Here is a 20,282-nt window from a genome sequence, read left to right on the forward strand (position 1 = left end):
AGCTCGGTTAGACCCCTTCCCGAAGTCCAAAATATGCGTATGAGTAGTCAAATTGAAGCTCTTTGAGTCTAGTTTCCAATAAAATAAGAATCAACTCAATTGATATTTTACTAAGAATAATAATTTCACTCCCTAGAGTCCCAAAATATTTTCGAAAACCATTGCTCTGATACCAAAATGTAACACCCTAATATTTTAAAGGGTATTACTGATAGTTAGAGACTAAATTAATTTGATATCTCATATAAACAATCAAACTTTATTTCAATTACTCCAAAGTACAATACCAAACTTACAAACTTTAAACAATATAGTCTTCACCATTGACATTTCAACTTATAAGTTTTACACAACATAATCTTCCCAATACAAATTTATTCTTTTTACAAAAATCCCTAAAAGTTTTTCCCCGCATCTCTCTCATCTCTAAGCTTTTTCAACCGCATCTGCAACATTATCTAATCACATATAACATATATGATCATAGTATAAACAAATAAGGGTAAGCCAACCATATCATAAAATCATTAAACTTGTAATAAAAATATTATAATCATGTGTTTCTGCAATTGATAAAATATCATTATTCCGATGTCATTAATTCATCATTATCAAAATCATCTTTCTCCTTTCCATAAATCTTACAAGTGTACCATGCTTACTCATGAAGCCTTATGGTCAGACCGCTCTCTGCCTGCTTCCTTAAGCCTCACTTATATACTATGTCTTACTTTCTGAAGCCTTATGGTCAGACCCCTCTCTGCCTGCTTTTATAAAACTTACGAATCATATGTTCATGTCAAAGCCTTATGGTCAGACCACTTTTTGCCTGCTTTCATAAACCTCATGTGTTACTTTGCTCATACCAAACTCTCATGGTATAACTCGAACATACTACTCCCGGTAGTAACATCATTTCATAAGTAATGATTTCTCATATCCACCCCAACATTTCATAAAACCAACAATTCATACCCTCTTATCCATCTAACTCAATCATGTTCATTCTTTAATCATGAATTCATAATAACCCGTTTTGGTATCAATAAATTAAACATATTGCCAGATATCATGCTTCATATTATAAACTCATTTTGCCCATAACGAGTATAACTCAACGTATTTTCACCAAACAAAGATCATGGATCAACCAAAATATATCAACATATCTTAGGAAATACATATTAAAGTCTGGGCTCAATGTAATAAAATATATATGAAATTTTTACCATGATAATATTATGTATCTACAATCAACTTGTTTTATTTTATTTTCATCCTAGTTTGAATTTTTCTTTATTCCAATTGGTCACCGGAGAGGACCCAGATGTCTGAACGCAACAAACTCACCTTCGACGCCAGCACATATGACTAGTCACAACTGACTGGACCAGGCCAGGGCTGCTCTATGATCAGGGACGTGCCAACTCAGGTTTTTAAGGTTCCTCTATCCTACCAACAAAGAAAGGCCCTCAATAATTAATAATTGATTTATTTAAATTATCTATCATGTTCTCTTATGCTCTAAATTTGAAATGTCAAATTCTAATGTGTTCACTTTCTCTCATAGCAACCTTAAACAATATCTGTACATCTATTTGATACCCATATATAAGCTATTTCAGAACCCTTACTTCAGACCTTCCAACAAGATCAATTCCAGCCAACAAACTCATTCAGAACAGATTAAATTCATCATGTCACAACATGTACAATTTCATAGTTTCAGTTATCATGCCCAATATAATAAAAGTCATAAAATAGTTTCACAAGAGCACACCAGTTCAACATTCATATGCAAATATTTTATAAAATAAATTCATACAAAAATAATTAGCTCCCATTACCATCAAAATAATATTAATATAAAAATTTAGGGGAATCAAGAAGTTGAATCTGGCAGAGCCGGTTAGACAACTTCTCATCATACCAGAAAGATGCAATAAAAAAAATAGATAAAACAATAAAATTTCTGAGGAAACAAGAAGTTGAATCTGGCAGAGCCGGTTAGACAACTTCTAATCCATCCAAAAATACAATATAATTAAATAACACGAACATTAACATGTCTGGGGAAACAAGAAGTTGAATCTGGCAGAGCCGGTTAGACAACTTCTAATCCTTCCAAAAATGCAATAAAATAAATAAGTAAAGAAATAAAAAGTCCGGGGAAACAAGAAATTGAATCTGGCAGAGCCGGTTAGACAATTTCTAATCCTTCCAAAATACAATAAAAATAAATAAGGAAAACAGTAAAATGTTTGGGGAAACAAGAAATTGAATCTGGCAGAGCCGGTTAGACAATTTCTAATCCTTCCAAAATACAAAAATAAACAACTAATAACATACAAATGGAATAACATAATCAACATCACATTTTACAACTATCACACTTGGATATCAACACAAAAACATACTTTTATTTAAAATTCAAGATCATACAGAAACAAAATACTCCATATTCAAGATTTAAGATCAGACAAAAGCAAAATATAGCATATTCAAGACTCAAGATAATATAAAAGGAATACTCAAAGTTAGCTCCCCTTACCTCTATTCCAGACTTAGTTTCTTCTTCTCAAACCGTTCTCCGGAAACTTCCAGAATTTCCCCTCTTCAACTAGAATTTACTCCAACTCTCTTCTCTCACAATTTCTCTAGAATTTTGGTGTAAATTTCCAGCCTCCCCCCCTTGGCTATTTATAGTAAAAAAATTTACTATTCATTTTTACTATTAATTTTTTTTATTCATTTTACTATTACAAAAATAATTTTATATTTGCAAATTGGTGAATTCTGATCTCAAAGCTACGTGTAACACTTATCCTTTCCAAAAATAATTTTTTTTTTACTATTCACTTTTTACTATTCACAATTTACTATTCACAATTTACTATTCACTAATTTTTTTTTTCTAGTATCTAACAAATATTTTGAAGGATCCTACAGAAACTCATAAAGAAGATGCCAATCAAACTGGAGACCATGCTCTAGTGGTGGAATCTAATGGTCAATGAAACAAGTCGTGGGAGGAAAAGATAATTATCAGATATTAATATGTTATCCTTGTCAAGTGAACCTCACAAAGAAAAAAAAAGTCAATATTAACTAAATACAAAGATAAAGTCAACTCTAACTCGTCTTCTAGAATACGAAATTTATTTCTAATTGATTAGTTATTATAAAAATTATACAAAAAGATTAATAAAATAAAATAAAATTAATAAGAAGAAAAAGATAAACAAAATAAGTAAAAAAAATTAATTAACAAAAGTAAATGAAAGTAAGAAATAAAATTAAAAAAAGATAAAAAAATTGTTGATTTTATTACCCATTCAAAATAGGATTCATCATTTATTATTTAAAAATTATTGTTTAATTAATTATTGTCTTATATATTTCAAATTAATCAATGTATATTTTCAATTAATTTGTTGTCGTTATCACTATTAACCAAAATACATTCTCAATTAAAAGTCAAAACTTTGTAGATTAGTTATAATAAATTTAACTAAAGTACATTCTAAATTAAATATTATTATGTCTAATCATGTTTGTTCTTTTACCTCTTATATAAAATAAAAAGCTAATTAACCAAAGTATATTTTTGATTAATTCTTATTAAAGTTTTTACCTTTAATTAAAGTACATTATCATTTATTCACAAAAACTGAATCACATGAAAGTTTCTAAATTTAATTAAAGCAGATTTTCAATTAAAACTAAAAACCATTAGATTTATATGATTGATATGTTATGTAAATTTAATATCATGTTAACTTTGTTACAATGTAAAAATCATTACTTTTACTTGATTAATCTGCAAAAAAAATATTGATTAAAATAAACCACAACAATAATCAAAAGAATAAACCATTTATTACATTTTAACATCAAAATTAATTAATAACTTATAATAATCAATCCCAAAAACTTAGAACTCCATTAAATACATAAATAAAAAAAAATATAGAGAACATGAAAGGTGAGAGAGATGACGAAATTAGGTTTCTTCAAAAAGTTCCTAATCTTCCTTAACGTGTTTCCCTATTCCTCTTCATATATAAATTGGATTGAGTTTTGTTTTGGGTTTTTCTCTTGTTATAGTCTTTTTTCTGATAATGTAATATTCTCTTATTATATTCTAAATAATCCAATATTTTCAAGATATATTTGATTGTTGTGAAAATTTAAAAATATTTAAATTTTTTGACAAATATTATCTTTTTATATTTACTAATATATTTAAATAAGGTAATTATTTAAAAATATCAAATAAAATATTTAAAGATATATTTTTCATAAAATACCTTTTATCATAAACATTTATTAATTATTGAAGCCATTATAGAAAAAATCAAGGTCCAATTTTTGTTTTCGTTCATTTTTTTCCTAGCTTAGTCAAATTTTTTAATTCTTTTATGTTTTATTTTCCCTCTTCATGTCATGCTTTGCTTAGATTTTTATGGTTTTAATTATTTTTTGTTTTTGGATTGATCTTTAATGGATCATTAAACTTTAATAATTTATTTTCATATTTTTTATGGGCTCAATTTAACTGTAATTACACTAATTCATCTCAAACTATTTAAAGAATAAATATACAATTAAACAATTATTTTTAACATATTTTTGTATTTCATGCTTAATAAATTTAATTATAACAAATCTAATTAAAAAGAAATTAAAAATCTAATATTAAAAATTAAATAAGAATATAAAGGTTTAGCTATTCATTCCCCTGATAACCCTGTCTCTGTTATTGACATAAATAGTTGTAATAGGCTATTCTGATTAGAAATAATTCAATAGAAGCTCTCCAATTATGGAACATAGGAAAAGTCCTAGGGTTTACATGCACCCTTCCATGTACAGGTTTGCATTTTACATTCCCAATTTGTTGATTCATCTCTATGAAAACCAATTATATTTAAGAAAAATGTTTTTTTAACAATTTTTTTATAACATTTATGTGATAGTTTGATCTATTTTAGATATATATGATCAATTGTTAAAAAATTGTTAAAAAAAATTGTTAAAAAAAATTGTTAACGTAATCTTAAATAAAAACTAGGGTTACCAAAAACGTTTCATTGAATTCCATGGAATAAGTTGTAATAAAAAATATATGAGAACAGCAAGTAATTAATTTATTATTTATATTTATCAGTAAATGTGATAAATATCAAAAAGATATTATCAAATATCGGTACTCGGAGAACCATTTAAATCTACTATAATCCCAACAGATAAGAAAAGAGTAAATTACCATTGAGTCCCCGTCTCGAGCATAGGTTTAGAGATGGGCGAATCCGTGGAAGAAGGTTGTTTTTTTTAATTGAATTTAAAATTCGAACGATACACTCTGACGTTTAACAGCAGTGTTAAAGATTTGTGGTTATTTTTTAATTGAATTTAAAATTAAATAATAGACTACGAAGAGCACTGTTACGGATATGTGCGTTTTGAAATTAGGTAGAAAAGAAGGAATGGAAAGGACGGAGAGGGGAAGAATTAAAATGGAAAAAAGAAATTGATATAGTAATAATAAGTCGTATGGAATAAAAAATATTAAAAAAAGTTATCCACAAAAGCACTTAGTTGTCAGATGAGTCATCGCGAAAGTTGCAATGTCTCAAACCTAATCCAGTGAGACGCGGACACCCCACAGCTGTAACCCTATTCTCCGCACGTGTCACGCCAGAAGCCCTAAACCCAATCCAACTCACTCCTCCTCTCTGGTTGGTTTCAGTTTCAATCTAAATTTCAATTTTCAATTTTCAATTTATGTTTTCACATTCCAATTAGTGTCCGCTGGTAGAACCCACGTGCCCACTCCACACCTTCCTCCTTTTCTCTTTCGAGTTTCCAACGCAACAACAGCCACAGGAGTTGTTGAAAATAACAAACATTTACTGTTGTTACCCTTCTACCTTCTCAGACGCACGCCACAACAAACACCTTCTCAGACACAACACAACACTAACAAACGTTTGCAACACCTCAGTTTCGGTTTTCCCATAATACAACTGTAACTACATCAAACCAAAAGCCTAGTGTGAAATTATTGACTTCAAATTTCAAATCCACTTTGTCCCATCCCACCTGGACTTCCACCTCATCGCTCCTCTCAACGCCATGAAAATAGGTCAGGTTCTTTCTCTTCTCTCTAGCCCTTTCTCTAATTTATTATCAATACCAATTGCTCCAAGATCCGTGCTCAAACTTTCTGCTTTTCTTAACTAGTATTCTTCTATTTATGTGTCCCACAGTCTTTGCCTTTTTACCGGGTTTGATTTTTCCATTACACAATGCTCTCTTTCTTTATTTTCTTTTTTGTTATTGTTATTTCGGGTTGCTTTGCCGTGTGACCTTTCATAGAATTCCAATTTTCTGTTACGTCTTTTCCTGCTTGTTTCTTGATTCTCATACTTTGTTTCTTTAGTTTGTTTTTTCCTTAGTTCTTTAAATATCCTGACGAACCTGAATTGTTTTTGTTTGATGTTATTGCTAGCTAAGGAAAGTAATTTTTGGTGTGTCCGTGTCTGTGGCATTCTCTTAAACAGCAACACGATTGCTGAAAGGAGTTGCTTGGTGGTAATGCTTATGCTTGCTTAGATTTTCAACCAAATCTCTGATTTCAGAAAGATTTAATTTGATATATGGGGTTAAGTTTTGGTTTGGTTTGCGGATCTAGAAAAGAGAGGGAATTATCATGTAGTGTAAAAATATAGCACCATCTCATGAATTAGAGGGAGGGTAGAAAGGGAAATTTTACCTTTGTTTGATTAGGTTTAGTGAAGATAAAAAAAAGGACTTGCAAAATAAATAAATTGTATAGTTGAGAAGGATATTTCATATTTTTTTGTGTTGAGCTGTATTGCTTCCATTTCATCTCTTGTTTGAAAGTAATAGATTGGTTCAGAAAACTAAGGGCATTGTCAAAGCAGATAGATGGAAAATATAGTATAATAAAATTCCCTTTTTAATCTGTGGCATCTGACAAAGTACTCAAGAATTGCAATTGCATATATTTGATTTGAATGAACCTCTTTAAATGACCTAAAACGCAATTGATACACTAAATGACCTAAAACACAATCGTCACTTTGGTAAACCTGACATAATACTCAATAGCATGCAATAGCATAGAAGTGGAGAGGCCTTGAACTGATCTGAGATTCAAGTATCGGCGATTGCAGCTGTACTAGTGGCCGAAACAGTGACTTTTTGTGTGCTATAGAGGGGCTTCCATGATATATAGCCTTCAAATTCCCATTTTGACCCCTTGAATACTGTTGCGCTTTAGAAGTGTTTTTTTTTTTTTTCATGTGCCGCGTTAGTTTTTCTTCCTTTATATATATCAGTTCATATTGTAACAGTTTTTATGTAATTTGTTATGTTCTTTTTCTAAATTTAACTGTTATCTTTCATTACTATGTTGTTATTGCTTGTAGATTGGTGGTGGCTTTGTGTGTAAACTGACAGTGGGACTTGATATGTGTGACACATACCATTTATAGTTTGTATTATAACATTAAAAATAAAGGTCATCACACATCCTGCTATAGAATTTTCAAAGTTGGCTGCATCATTGTCTGAGATTGATTACCAGGATTCTAAATTCACATAACTGAAATTGCACTTATGAATATACAAACACACATCAATTTTTGCATGACATAATTATGTTATCCTTGTGTCTCTACTGCTTTATGCCCACTCAAGGTTTTTTTTTAGTATTTATTCATTGTACTAAGTTTCTGATAGTTAATGGTTACAAGAGCATTAGTTTATCCAAGTTATAAGTGGCTGCTTGGGGTTTGACTACGGGAGAGAATTGGTGAATTGGTAGAGCCAAACTTCATCAATTGAAAAGTGGGAGTCTGGTTACCCCGTAATGATGATGTAAATTCCATTTGTAAAAGAAATGTGTAATTAAATATTTCTTTGGTGAATGAAGCACACGAAATAATATTTTAAACTCATTTACACTATAATTTTGCAGTAGATTTGATAGTTTCTGCTATTTAGTGTCAGTGGTTTTGCCATCTAATTTATATTTGTTGTATTCAGTGTGTGTTTTCTGACATAGGAATCTATTCAACTTGATCTTATGACCTCCACAGATATCAGCATTTGATCATAGGTCCTTTTTTGTTTTTGTGGCTGAGAGGAACTGATTCCAAACTATTCTATATGGGGGCTGGGGAAGAGAGCACAACTAAACCTTCAAAGTCATCTTCATCAGTTCAGGTCTTTCCCCAACTCTCTTCCTGCTCTCTTTTTATTTTGCGTCTCCTTCCTCTTGTGTCTCCTTATCTTCTCTGTTTACACTAGCAGGAGACACCAACAGTGCCTGCATATCCTGATTGGTCAAGCTCCATGCAGGTAGGAATATATGTTAAATAGGTTCATCAGCCTTTACTTATGCATGCTGAAGCACTTCAGCAGATAAATTACGTTGATATCTAATGCATTTGCTTTTCACTAGGCCTATTATTCTCCTGGAGCCACTCCACCCCCCTTTTTTGCCTCAACTGTTGCTTCACCAACTCCCCATCCCTTTTTATGGGGAAGCCAGGTAAATCTAGTAAATCATTTGGGATATATTCAATTATACTTTATGGAAGAGAATCTTCATTTACAATTTTGTTATTTTTCCAGCATCCCTTGATGCCGCCATATGGGACTCCAGTTCCATATCCAGCTTTATATCCTCCTGGGAGTATCTATCCTCATCCAAGCATGGCAGTGGTAAACCACTTTTTCACACTCTAATCCCTGGAATGCCTCTATGCCTGACCAGAAAAGGATGAATTTTTATCTGTTTGTAGGCAACTATTTTCACTACTTTACTATAGATGGGCATTTTGATTCATAATCTATCTTTTTTTTTGTTGGTTTTAATCATATTGCTAGACTCCGAGTGTTATCCAGCAAAGTACGGAGATTGAAGGGAAGGGAGCTGATGGAAAGGATCGAGACTCGTCCAAAAAATTGAAAGGAACTTCTGCAAATACAGGTTCCAAAGCAGGAGAGAGTGGAAAGGCAGGCTCAGGTTCAGGCAATGATGGCATGTCGCAAAGGTTTGGCAAACAACTGAATGAACTAATTAATTGAGATCTTTTCTACTTCTTTCTCTTCAATATACATTTTTAAAATGAATTTCTATTAAAAAAATATGAAACAGTGGTGAAAGTGGTTCGGAGGGTTCATCAAATGCCTGTGATGAGAATACTAACCAACAGGTAAATAACAGATTACCATTAGTAAATGTGCTTTCACTTGTTTTTGTAAATAATAACCGTGCTGAAATATAAACAAGCCCTGTTTTTCTTTTGCAATCACTTGGCTTTGTTATTTTGATGTTCACAGCAAAAGTCTGAATGGTTTAGTTAACACCCTGATTTTTCTCTAAACTGTTTTTGGCTTCTTTTTTCTGATGTTTCTCCACAGGAATCAGCTACAAACAAGAAGGGAAGCTTTGACTTGATGCTTGTCGATGGTATTCATCACCTCCATTCATGATTATCTTTTTTTCCTTCTCAATTGCTGAGATGAGTTATCGTTTCCATTAACTTTTCAGGAGCCAATGCCCAGAACAATTCTGCGGGTGCCATTTCTCAATCTTCTGTGCCTGGAAAGCCTGTTGTCTCAATGCCAGCTACTAATCTTAATATTGGAATGGACTTATGGAACCCCTCATCTGGTGGTGCAGAAGCTGCAAAAATGAGACATAATCAATCGGGTGCCCCAGGAGTTGTTGCCCTTGGTGAACAATGGATACAAGTATGAGTCGTACAGTTGTTTTGCTAATCATGTTTTGCTTTTAGTGGTGAACAAATAAACATTCCTTTACGTATAATAATTTTGAAAAGCAATTTTTTGTTGATACTGTACATCATGTTCGTAGGTATCGTCACTCAATACTATGAGGATTTTGAAGGAAGGAAAAAAGTCCTTAAAGTTAATAGATTGTGTTGCCTAGATTATCTTTTGTTTGAACTTGATTAGTTGGTTTTAGGCTTAACAACACTTTGAGTCCTTCTACTGTTGCCAAAATTTGATTTTGGTCATTTTTTATCATGTGCAAATTTGGCCACCTATTAATATAGTGCAATTCTGGTTCATCTAATTATTCAATATCCAATGTTTGTGTTGAAGTTGTACTCTCCTGGGCTACCATGTTAGCACTTTCATGCTGATGTGGTGGCACTCCTGCGTTGTTATGTCAACATCTCTATGAAATATTAGACATCAAGTTGGTAGATGGCCCAAAATTGTAAAATAGTATAGGGATCAAATCTGTGCAAAAAAAATAGGAGGACCAAACCCCAACACTACAGTGATAAAAAAGAGTAATTAACTCTTGCTTTTATTAGTCTAACTACTGTAAAGAGTATATCCTCAAAACGAAAAGAAAAACTAAAGTAAGAGTATAATAGTAAAATATTTTTAATGGCTATGCTTGATTTTGGTAGGATGAACGTGAGCTGAAAAGACAGAAGAGGAAACAGTCGAACAGAGAGTCAGCTAGGAGGTCAAGGTTACGCAAGCAGGTAACTTTCGTCTAATATCTATTTCATGCACCCTTGTTACTGGGGAAGATTAGAAGTATTTTCAATTGCTTCATATTTTGAGGCTAGAAGCTATATTATTTGACTATGCAGGTTCTTTCATACTACCATTTTACAATTTAACAGAGAATAACGACGTGTTATGCATTTATTTGTACTAACCAGGCTGAGTGCGAAGACTTACAAAAGAGGGTGGAGACACTGGGAAGTGAGAATCGAAAACTCAGAGAAGAGCTTCAGAGACTTTCTGAAGAATGCGAGAAGCTTACATCTGAAAATAATTCAATCAAGGTACCATTCTTCCTTCTCGAGTCCTTTACCTTTTGCAATTTATAGATTTGACATGTCTGAACTCACGACATCAAATTTATCTTTTGAACATAATTGCTTTAAACAGGAAGAGTTGGAACGGATGTGTGGGCCAGAAGCAGTTGCTGACCTTGGATGAACCATCGACACGTTCCTCGGTGTAGTGTTTGATGGTAACGACAAAATTTGATAGTTTCTTAATTAAGACGAATCTGCAGCTGGAATTTTCTTATGAATGGCCCGGTCTCTTAATTGAGAATAGGATATAATGTTTTTCCTTGTTATACTAATTTATATCATTAACCCTCAATTGTAATTGCCCTTATGATTTTACATGTCATTTGTTTGTAATATTTACCAACCAGTACCGTAGAATAGACAAATGTAGGCTACTTGAGCTCTTCTGTTCAGAACATAGTTTTGCAACTGGTGTTGAGAGTCTTGCTTCAACTTTTGAAATCTTCATTACTTCACTTTAGACTCATTTTTTGTTCTATACTATTCATGTTCTTGTGTTAAGCTGATCGAAGAATGTTATAACCCTAACGCACGTTGTTATTACCTGCCAAAACTACATCCCTTCTCGCCGAAATTTTGCTTCCTGAGGGATTTTGATTTTCGTATTTTAGTTAAGAAGGCATCTTTGTCAAACATAATTCTTCTTACCTTCTAACTCAAGTTCTTATGGTTGTTTCATTTGGTTTCCTCAAGATTTTCATGTAGGAATATTGTTTTGACATCCATATGCTCTAACTCAAGATTAAGCTCAACAACAGTGTCTGTTAGAATCTTTATGGATTTGTGTATTTCAGTATTTAACTCATGCCAAATAGTCTACAATAGCTGACCTTAAAAAGTTAAATGGTCTGTTTATCAATCTCCGCCATAATGCTTCTTTCTCAGCTTCACTACTCATCTTTTATAACTTTTGTCTTATAAGCCATTTCAGCTTCATTGAAGTCAACATTATTATTGATAATATACTTCTTAATAAAATGTGAGCATAGACAATATAATCAAATATTCTCAAATTCTTTTGATTAAAGGAAGGACCTAAATTCCTCAAGGGTCTTCATATTTAGAGTAATTAAGGACATATGCTAATAAGGTCAATAATGATGATAATAACTTCGGTCCAAAACACCTTTAAAAATTTCAGTATTGAATAACACGTCTTATTCTTTCTAAAATAATCTTATTGAAAATTTTTATCAAGTCATTCTTTTGAGAATTTGTTATTGTATATTTTTTATTTCTAAAACTCCACAATCCCTAACCGTAAAGATTAAACATGTATGTCAAACTTAACAATACTTTAAATATAATGGAAATGTAGCGAGAGAAATTAATTTGTTCTTTAAGATTTTTCTCTGCTAAAGTATTCAACTTATCAAATTGTAAAACATAATTTTAAAACATTAAAACTGAGATAAAAGTTTAATATAATCAAAATACAATATTTTTTATATTGTTCTATCTCTAATTGTTATTGTTTACTATTCTAATAAGATTACTAACCATAAAATAGTTATACGTAACATATTTACCTAACCTTTATAGCATCTTAGTTGAGTATATTAGTATTTTTACCTGTGCAACGCACAATTCTTTTTCTTAAAGTGGAATTTATTTTTTATTATTAAAAATGTTTTTTATTACATAAAAAAATATAAGATTGATGTGATATTTTTTGTATAATAATTGATTTGATTTAAAAAATTAATGAGTGCTTATTTAAATTCAAATGTATTGTAAATATTTTATTACAATTTAATAAAAAAGTATCATATCTATGAATTAAATTATATATATATATATATATATATATATATATATAGAGAGAGAGAGAGAGAGAGCATATGCATTATATTATAAAAAAAATTGAATTAATATTATTGTAAGATAATATTTTAAATATAGTAATTTAAGTTGTTGAGTAAAGTGAAACTATTTATGAAATTAATATTTCTTGAATATTCATGTAAGATATAGACCAAACCCAAAATACAAATAAAAAATAAAAACAAACAAACTGAACATAAAAGATAAAAACAAGGCAAAAGATAATATATCTAACACTCTCACTCAAGCTGACACGTCTAGTATCCTCTTAGGCAACGATTTAGAGCGATGTTACTCTTTTCCTCTCTCAGATTCGTCGTGCGTGATCACACGTCCTGTCTCCTCTCAGACAGTTATTCAGAGCATCGATGTTACTTTTTTTCCTTTTTCAAGTGCCTTGATTGAAGAATCTTGAATTTTTAAGGTTTTTCTTTCATGTTCATCCATGACTTCTTTCATTGGGGTTTCTTCTGACTTTCCTTTTGTCACAATTGCGTCTGACCCATCCATATATGTTTTTTTTTCATGGCAAAGATGAATTTTGTTAGTTTATTTATAGTTGTGGTGACTCTTCAACAATGACCTCTTTATCCATTGGAAGTCAATAATGCATTTCTGAACGACGATTTGCAAAAAGAGATTTACATGGAGCAACCTCCCAGATTTGTTGCTCAGGGGAGTCTTTTGGGTTGATATTTCGTCTTCTATGTCATCTTCATAAGTCATTAAGAATTTGGCGTCACTCGTGATAGCGTCCTCCTCGAGCTAGGTTGGGCCAAAGCACGAAGATGAAGCTATGGAGGTGGAATTTGTGCGGAAGCGATGAATATGGTGGTGGGCTCACAATTTTGGTGAGTATTTGTGGTAGGATGGAGGTGTTTGATGGATCTCCGGAGAGGTTGGGCCAACTCTAGAGAAGGGTGGTTAGAGGGACCTCATGGGATGCTCTAGCCTTGACTTGAGACAAGATATGTTTGCACACATTTTGGCATAATAACATTCAAATTCATCAAGTGATTTTACAAGGAAGGAGACCCTTCTATTTATAGAGAAAGGTGTCTCCAAAGTAGACAAGAAACCCTAAAAACTATCCACTCTTAAAGAGACATGTGGCAATCCTCTTTTACAAAGTTTCTCCACTCTTAGAGTGCCATGTGGCAATCCACTTTTGTAAAGTCTTCTCCACTCATGTGGTAATCCACTTTTGCAAAGTTCCTCCACTCTTAAAGTGCCATGTGACAATCCACTTTTGCAAGAGCTTTCCACTCTTAGAGTGACATGTGGCAATCCACTTTAGGAAGAGTTTCTCCACTTGGAAAGTGACACATGGCCACTTCCTTTTTAAGAAGTGTCTTCACTAAGAGCTTGCCATGTGGCCATCATGTCCCATGGTGGGACACACTCTTTAAAAATAAGATTACAAACCATACAATACTTAGCCCTTAATACAAGGCCTAAAATTAAATACTATACTATTTGACCCTTAATACAAGGTCTAAAATACACACAATTTTACCATGGCTAGGGCATATGCCATCATACCCTCCCTCTTAAAAAGGATTTGTCCTCAAATCTTTAAGTTTCTTCAAAAACTCTCTTCTTCATATTGATCAACTTATGTATCAACAAAACCCTCCGGGGTCAAATAACTTTCTGCAAAAAACAAGAGATAAAGTAAGTGTTATTAGAATAATCAACCCAATTATGTATTTTCCCTTTAAGTCCCGGCTTATCTTGTGTTGAATGCATATGCATTTGGAGTGACTTCCTTTTTTACCACCAAGTCTCATTTGGTCTTGTCTTTCCAATCTACTAAAGGAAGATGGAAAGAATACCCCTTTTGAATCTTCACACAAGCTTGTGGCCCTTAACATGAAGGCTCTTTTGTTGGGACACTCATTGGACATGTGTGTATTGCTTTGACACTCTGAACATTTGATTTTGTATATGTTAATGTCATCTCTTTCCTTTTCTCTCTTATTTTTCATTTGTACTTGGTCTATTTCAACTTGAGATGGTGTGAGAGGATGAAGTACAAACTTTCTATCTTTATGGTTGAAGGTTATCTCATTGGTACGACCATGATGTATGGTTTCCTTTTCAAAAAGCCAAGGCCTTCCTAACAAGATGTGACAAACTTCCATAGGTACTATGTCACATAGCACACTATCTTCATAATTCCCTATGGAAAACTTAACCTTCACTTGTTGATTAACTATCATGTCTTCACCATCATTAAGCCATTGAAGTTTGTAAGGTTGGGGGTGAGGCAATATAGTTAAGGCTAACTTTTCAACCAACCTAGTGCTACAACAATTGCAACATGAGCCACTATCCACAATAAGAGAACACGTGTTTTCTAAAACTTGACATCTTGTATGAAAGATGTTCTCTCTTTGGGTTTGGACTTGGGGACTAGGTTGATTCTTCAAAACTCTTCTCATCATGAGGAGATCTCCCTCGCATGGGTAGGAATCTTCTCCTTCACTCTCATCCTTACTTGTGTCTTTCTCCTCCTCCTCTTCACTACTATATGAGTCAACATCCCTCAAGATTATGGTCCTTTTAGTGGGGCATTGTGATGCCATATGACCTCTACCTTGACATTTAAAACATTTAATTTCACTAGTACGAGTGTGTAATGATGTTCCCTCCCTTGATCTATCTTTTTCTTTCTCCTTCCATAGATTCCTAGAGGGTTCCTCTTCCATCACTTGCTTACCTTCCCTCTTATAGTCTTTCTTAACACTAGAGTTAAAGTGGTTAATTTTCAAACCTTTTCTCAAATGTTGTTGCTCAACTTTTATGCAAATTTGTACCAAATCATTGAGATCTTGATAGGGCAACAATTCCACTCTATCTCTAATATCAAGATTAAGACCACTTAGAAATCTAGAAATTGTGGTTCCTTCTTCTTCCCTAATTCCCGCCCTCATCATGTAGAGTTCCATCTTTTGCCTATACTCTTCCACACTCATGGTTCTTTGTTGGAGCCTTTGGAGTTTATCCATAAGCTCTCTATGGTAGTAGGAAGGTATGTGTCTTCTTCTTAGAGCACTCTTCAAGTCATTCCAATATTGGACTTGAGGGGAATTGGAGAGTCTTCTTTCTCTCACTAGGGCAGTCCACCAATACATGGCATTCCCTTGAAAGCTTAAGGTGGCTAGGGAAACTTTCCTTTCCTCTATTATTTGATGACACTCAAAAAGTTGTTCTACTTTCATTTCCCAATCTAGGTATGCCTCAACATCTTCTTTCCCATGGAAATGAGGAAGGTCTATCCTAATCTCTCTTGGTGGTTGTTCACTCTCCCTTCTATACCTTCTAGGTGGAGGATGTTGGTAGAATTATGCAGCAGTCCTACTATCTTGTTCAGGGTATGTGTTTTCTGTGGGAGTTTTTGAACTTCTCCTTGAGTGACTCCTACTCCTACTTTTCTTTATCTCTTCTTGGACCTTTTCTTGTTTTTGGGCTAGAACTCTAAGTTCTTCTTCTAAGGTTTCAAGATATTGTTCTCTTTCAACTCTTTCTTTTTCTCTCAAAATGGATTCTTGCTTTTGCCAAAGTTTTAGTGATTTTAGTTCCTTGGCCATTTGTTCTAAATTTGGTTGGGCCTCTTCACTATAATCACTATCAATTTGGTAAGAAGGTTCCTTAGACATTCTTAAAAAAAAATTCAAAATATGTAATGCACACACAAACTTGTATTTCAAAAGTAAATTCCTTTAGAGATTTAAGGAGGCAAAATAATCTCAAGTTCACTTCCAGGAAAGAGAGGAGAATCACTAAGGATCACTTAAAATCCAAGCCTTTCCTAGCCAAAGTTTACCTCAAGTTCTCTTGCACCAAACTTCTCAAATGGAATTAGGTTTGATACACAAGTAGACACACAATAAATTATAAGCAGTTAAAGACAACAATTAAACTAGACTATGCGGCCTAATGGTAAAGTTAGAAGGCACTTTGGAACCTTCAAACTTTAACCAACTAAAAACGTTTTCAATATGGTTTACAAGTCTTTGTTAGGATATGGGATTGAGTATCACAGACTACCCCAAGATACCTAACAAGGTTATGAGTTACAAATCCAAAAGCAATACAATTTTACAACTCAAAAATGCGTAATACAAATAAATAATGTGTGTTCCTCTCTAAAGTGTTTCACTCCTTTTCTTCTTGTCTCTTCCTCAAGGTTTCAAGGTCCATAGAGGTCTCCGATCACCCAATATACTATGTCCAATTTCGTTTTTCCTCCAAAGAATATCCTACAGCAAATATCAAACCAAATCCGAAAGGTAGGAATCCAAAGAGAATGCAAATCAAGGGCCAATTTGAACAATAGCTCTTCAAAAGGAGTTATGTTGAGACAAAACAGAGAGTAATGAACAAGACAATCAAGAAAATAAAGCTTAAAAAAACGAAGGCTAGGCACTCAAAAGAATTACCTAAAGAAAGGCACTAGAATAGATGAACAAAACAAAAAAACAATTAGAATAGAGAATTATTACTTCTTATCTTTACAAACACTGAGCTAATGGTGCACTATAAGCAGAGACAATATTTTGTCAAAAGTGTCATGTCCAAGTCTCATATCCAAGGGTCATGTCCAAGTGTCATGTCAAGGTATTATGTCCAAGTATCATCTCCAAGTGTCATGGTAAAGTCTCATGTCAAAGTCTCAAGTCAAAGTAACTTTTTTTTTTTCACTTTTGCTTTTGCTTGTACTTTTACTTTTTTTTTTTTTTTACTTTGGCTTTTTACTTTTGTCTACACTTTTGTTTTTCAACACAAATTAGATCTGGACAATTTGTTTGGGTAGCTCAAAGTTCATGACTCAAAGAAAAAAAATGGAAGAAATCTTACTAGAATCAAAAATAGAGCATGAAACTCAAAGAAACACAAGAGAAACTTAACTCTAAGAACTTGACAATGATCTAATGACAAGCATGAACTCAAATATGAAATAAAAAAGCACTCAAATGGATGTATATACTGTAATTTCGAAATCCCAATGGGACATATTTTTTTATGATTTTTGCAAAGCCCGAACTAAGAGAAAATGACATAAAAATGACTACACATGACTCTAAACAACATGGATGGAATTAAAAATAAAAAATAACCCAAAAATGACATTAAAACAGAACCAAATATATGAAGAAAGACTCAAAAAAAATATAAAAGCACGCCACAACACATGTATATGGAAACTTAGTGGTAAAAACCGAATGGTTCCGCAAAAGAACAAACTAGAACCATAAAAATAACATATATGGATGTAAACAATGGAAGACAATAAAGAACAACACAATAACAACAAGAAATACAAAAAGATAGGTAAAGGACCAAGATACTTAGCTCTTGTAGACCCAAAGCTCTTGATACCAAATGATAGCGTCCTCCTCGAGCTAGGTTGGGCCAAAGCACGAAGATGAAGCTATGGAGGTGGAATTTGTGTGGAAGCGATGAATATGGTGGTGGGCTCACAATTTTGGTGAGTATTTGTGGTAGGATGGAGGTGTTTGATGGATCTCCGGAGAGGTTGGGCCAACTCTAGAGAAGGGTGGTTAGAGGGACCTCATGGGATGCTCTAGCCTTGACTTGAGACAAGATATGTTTGCACACATTTTGGCATAATAACATTCAAATTCATCAAGTGATTTTACAAGGAAGGAGACCCTTCTATTTATAGAGAAAGGTGTCTCCAAAGTAGACAAGAAACCCTAAAAACTATCCACTCTTAAAGAGACATGTGGCAATCCTCTTTTACAAAGTTTCTCCACTCTTAGAGTGCCATGTGGCAATCCACTTTTGTAAAGTCTTCTCCACTCATGTGGTAATCCACTTTTGCAAAGTTCCTCCACTCTTAAAGTGCCATATGACAATCCACTTTTGCAAGAGCTTTCCACTCTTAGAGTGACATGTGGCAATCCACTTTAGGAAGAGTTTCTCCACTTGGAAAGTGACACATGGCCACTTCCTTTTTAAGAAGTGTCTTCACTAAGAGCTTGCCATGTGGCCATCATGTCCCATGGTGGGACACACTCTTTAAAAATAAGATTACAAACCATACAATACTTAGCCCTTAATACAAGGCCTAAAATTAAATACTATACTATTTGACCCTTAATACAAGGTCTAAAATACACACAATTTTACCATGGCTAGGGCATATGCCATCAACTCGAGTGCAAAAGCAAATATTTTCATTAAGTTTATTAATTATATTAGTAGCAAGTTTGTGCATATAAATCGTATGTACCAAGCTTGCTTCTAATATAATCAATAGACTTAGTGAAAATATCTACTTTTGCACTCGAGTGACACCAAATTGTTAATGATTTGCAAAGATGACATAAAAGACGAAAAATCAACCCAGAGGACTCCTCTTGAGTAGCAAATCTGGAAGATTGCTCCATATAAATATCTTCTTACAAATCGTCATTAAGGAATGGATTGTTGACATCCAATGGATAAAGAGGTCATTGTTGAAGAGTCACCACAACTAAAAATAAATTAACAAAAATCATCTTTGTCAAGGGAGAAAAAACATATATGAACGTGTCAAACGCAAAAGTGACAGAAGGGAGATCAGAAGAGTCAATAGCGAAAGAAGTCATGGATGAACACGATAGAGAAACCTTAAAAATCAAAGATTCTCCAATCAAGCCACCTAAAAAAAGGAAAAAGAGCAATTTCAATTCTCTAAATAACTACCTGAGAGGAGATGGGACGTGTGACTATGTACAACAAACCTGAAAGAGGAAAAAGAGCAATCTCGACGCTCTAAATCACTGTCTAAGAGGAGACGAGACATGTCACACGCACGACGAAAAATGAAGTAGATCCATAACTTCAAAAGGCGTTGAAAGTGCATAGGAGCTCTGATGAAGGCGTCATTGACGGCACGGTGGTCACCTAAACAAGACGATCAAAACCGTGTGATCATTGGTCGAAACCGGAACTCTGATAATGACAGCGATTGATGATGACAGTAGTCAATGGAGCCGCCGACAACGATAGGTGTAGTGGCAAAGGCAACAAAAAAATTTCCTCAAAAGAACCGAACTCTAGATACTATATTGAATATAGCAAAAAGTTATGTATGAGATTAGTCTCCCTTTTGTTAAATATACACATAAGATCATCTATTTATGATAGGAAAAATATGAAATAAACTCAAAATACAAATAAGAAATAGTAACAAACTAAAGATAGATAAAGAAAAGATATGAATGATATATATAATATAAGTCAAATATAACCTTATAAATTAAATAAAAATGTTATACATTACATAAATCTATTTTTATATATTTTACATAAAAATAATATAAAATAACACTAAGAAATATAGCATTAAAATAATTTTAAAAAATGAAGTACAATAAGAAATAATTAAAATAAAATAAATTTGGATCATATATAATAATGATGACTAAAATTCGACACAGATTATTAAAATTTAAATATTAAATAAAATTAATTCAGTAAAATAAATTATCATACATAATTATTAAGAAAAGGAATAATAAAATTAACAATACCTAA

The 20,282-nt window shown here is 32.8% G+C and overlaps 1 protein-coding gene across 3 annotated transcripts; it reads left to right on the forward strand.

The window, feature by feature from the left end:
- Window positions 1-5,777: 5,777 nt before the first annotated feature.
- LOC108322186 (G-box-binding factor 1) lies at window positions 5,778-11,373 on the forward strand. 3 transcript variants are annotated; one of them, XM_017554211.2, is made up of 12 exons: window positions 5,778-6,148; window positions 8,077-8,256; window positions 8,344-8,391; window positions 8,495-8,584; window positions 8,668-8,757; window positions 8,923-9,089; window positions 9,194-9,251; window positions 9,460-9,508; window positions 9,590-9,792; window positions 10,485-10,562; window positions 10,746-10,871; window positions 10,978-11,373. In XM_017554211.2, the coding sequence occupies exons 2-12, from the start codon at window positions 8,200-8,202 to the stop codon at window positions 11,026-11,028; spliced, it is 1,017 nt and encodes a 338-aa protein (XP_017409700.1). In that variant the 5' UTR covers window positions 5,778-6,148; window positions 8,077-8,199; the 3' UTR covers window positions 11,029-11,373. The 3 variants fall into 3 exon arrangements, with proteins under 3 accessions (XP_017409700.1, XP_017409709.1, XP_017409692.1); XM_017554220.2 differs by having other exon boundaries at window positions 8,096-8,256; XM_017554203.2 differs by having other exon boundaries at window positions 5,779-6,148; window positions 8,130-8,256.
- The last annotated feature ends 8,909 nt before the right edge of the window (window positions 11,374-20,282 follow it).

The sequence above is a fragment of the Vigna angularis genome, chromosome 1 (assembly GCF_016808095.1).
Source record: "Vigna angularis cultivar LongXiaoDou No.4 chromosome 1, ASM1680809v1, whole genome shotgun sequence".
NCBI lineage: Eukaryota > Viridiplantae > Streptophyta > Magnoliopsida > Fabales > Fabaceae > Vigna > Vigna angularis.

What these genes read in the sequence shown, in the direction of transcription:
- LOC108322186 (XM_017554211.2), top strand. Translation starts at nt 8,200, where the DNA reads ATGGGGGCTGGGGAAGAGAGCACAACTAAACCTTCAAAGTCATCTTCA. An exon ending in ATTGGTCAAGCTCCATGCAG is followed by an intron (nt 8,392 to 8,494) that starts GTAGGAATATAT and finishes GCTTTTCACTAG; the next exon opens with GCCTATTATTCTCCTGGAGC. An exon ending in CCTTTTTATGGGGAAGCCAG is followed by an intron (nt 8,585 to 8,667) that starts GTAAATCTAGTA and finishes TTATTTTTCCAG; the next exon opens with CATCCCTTGATGCCGCCATA.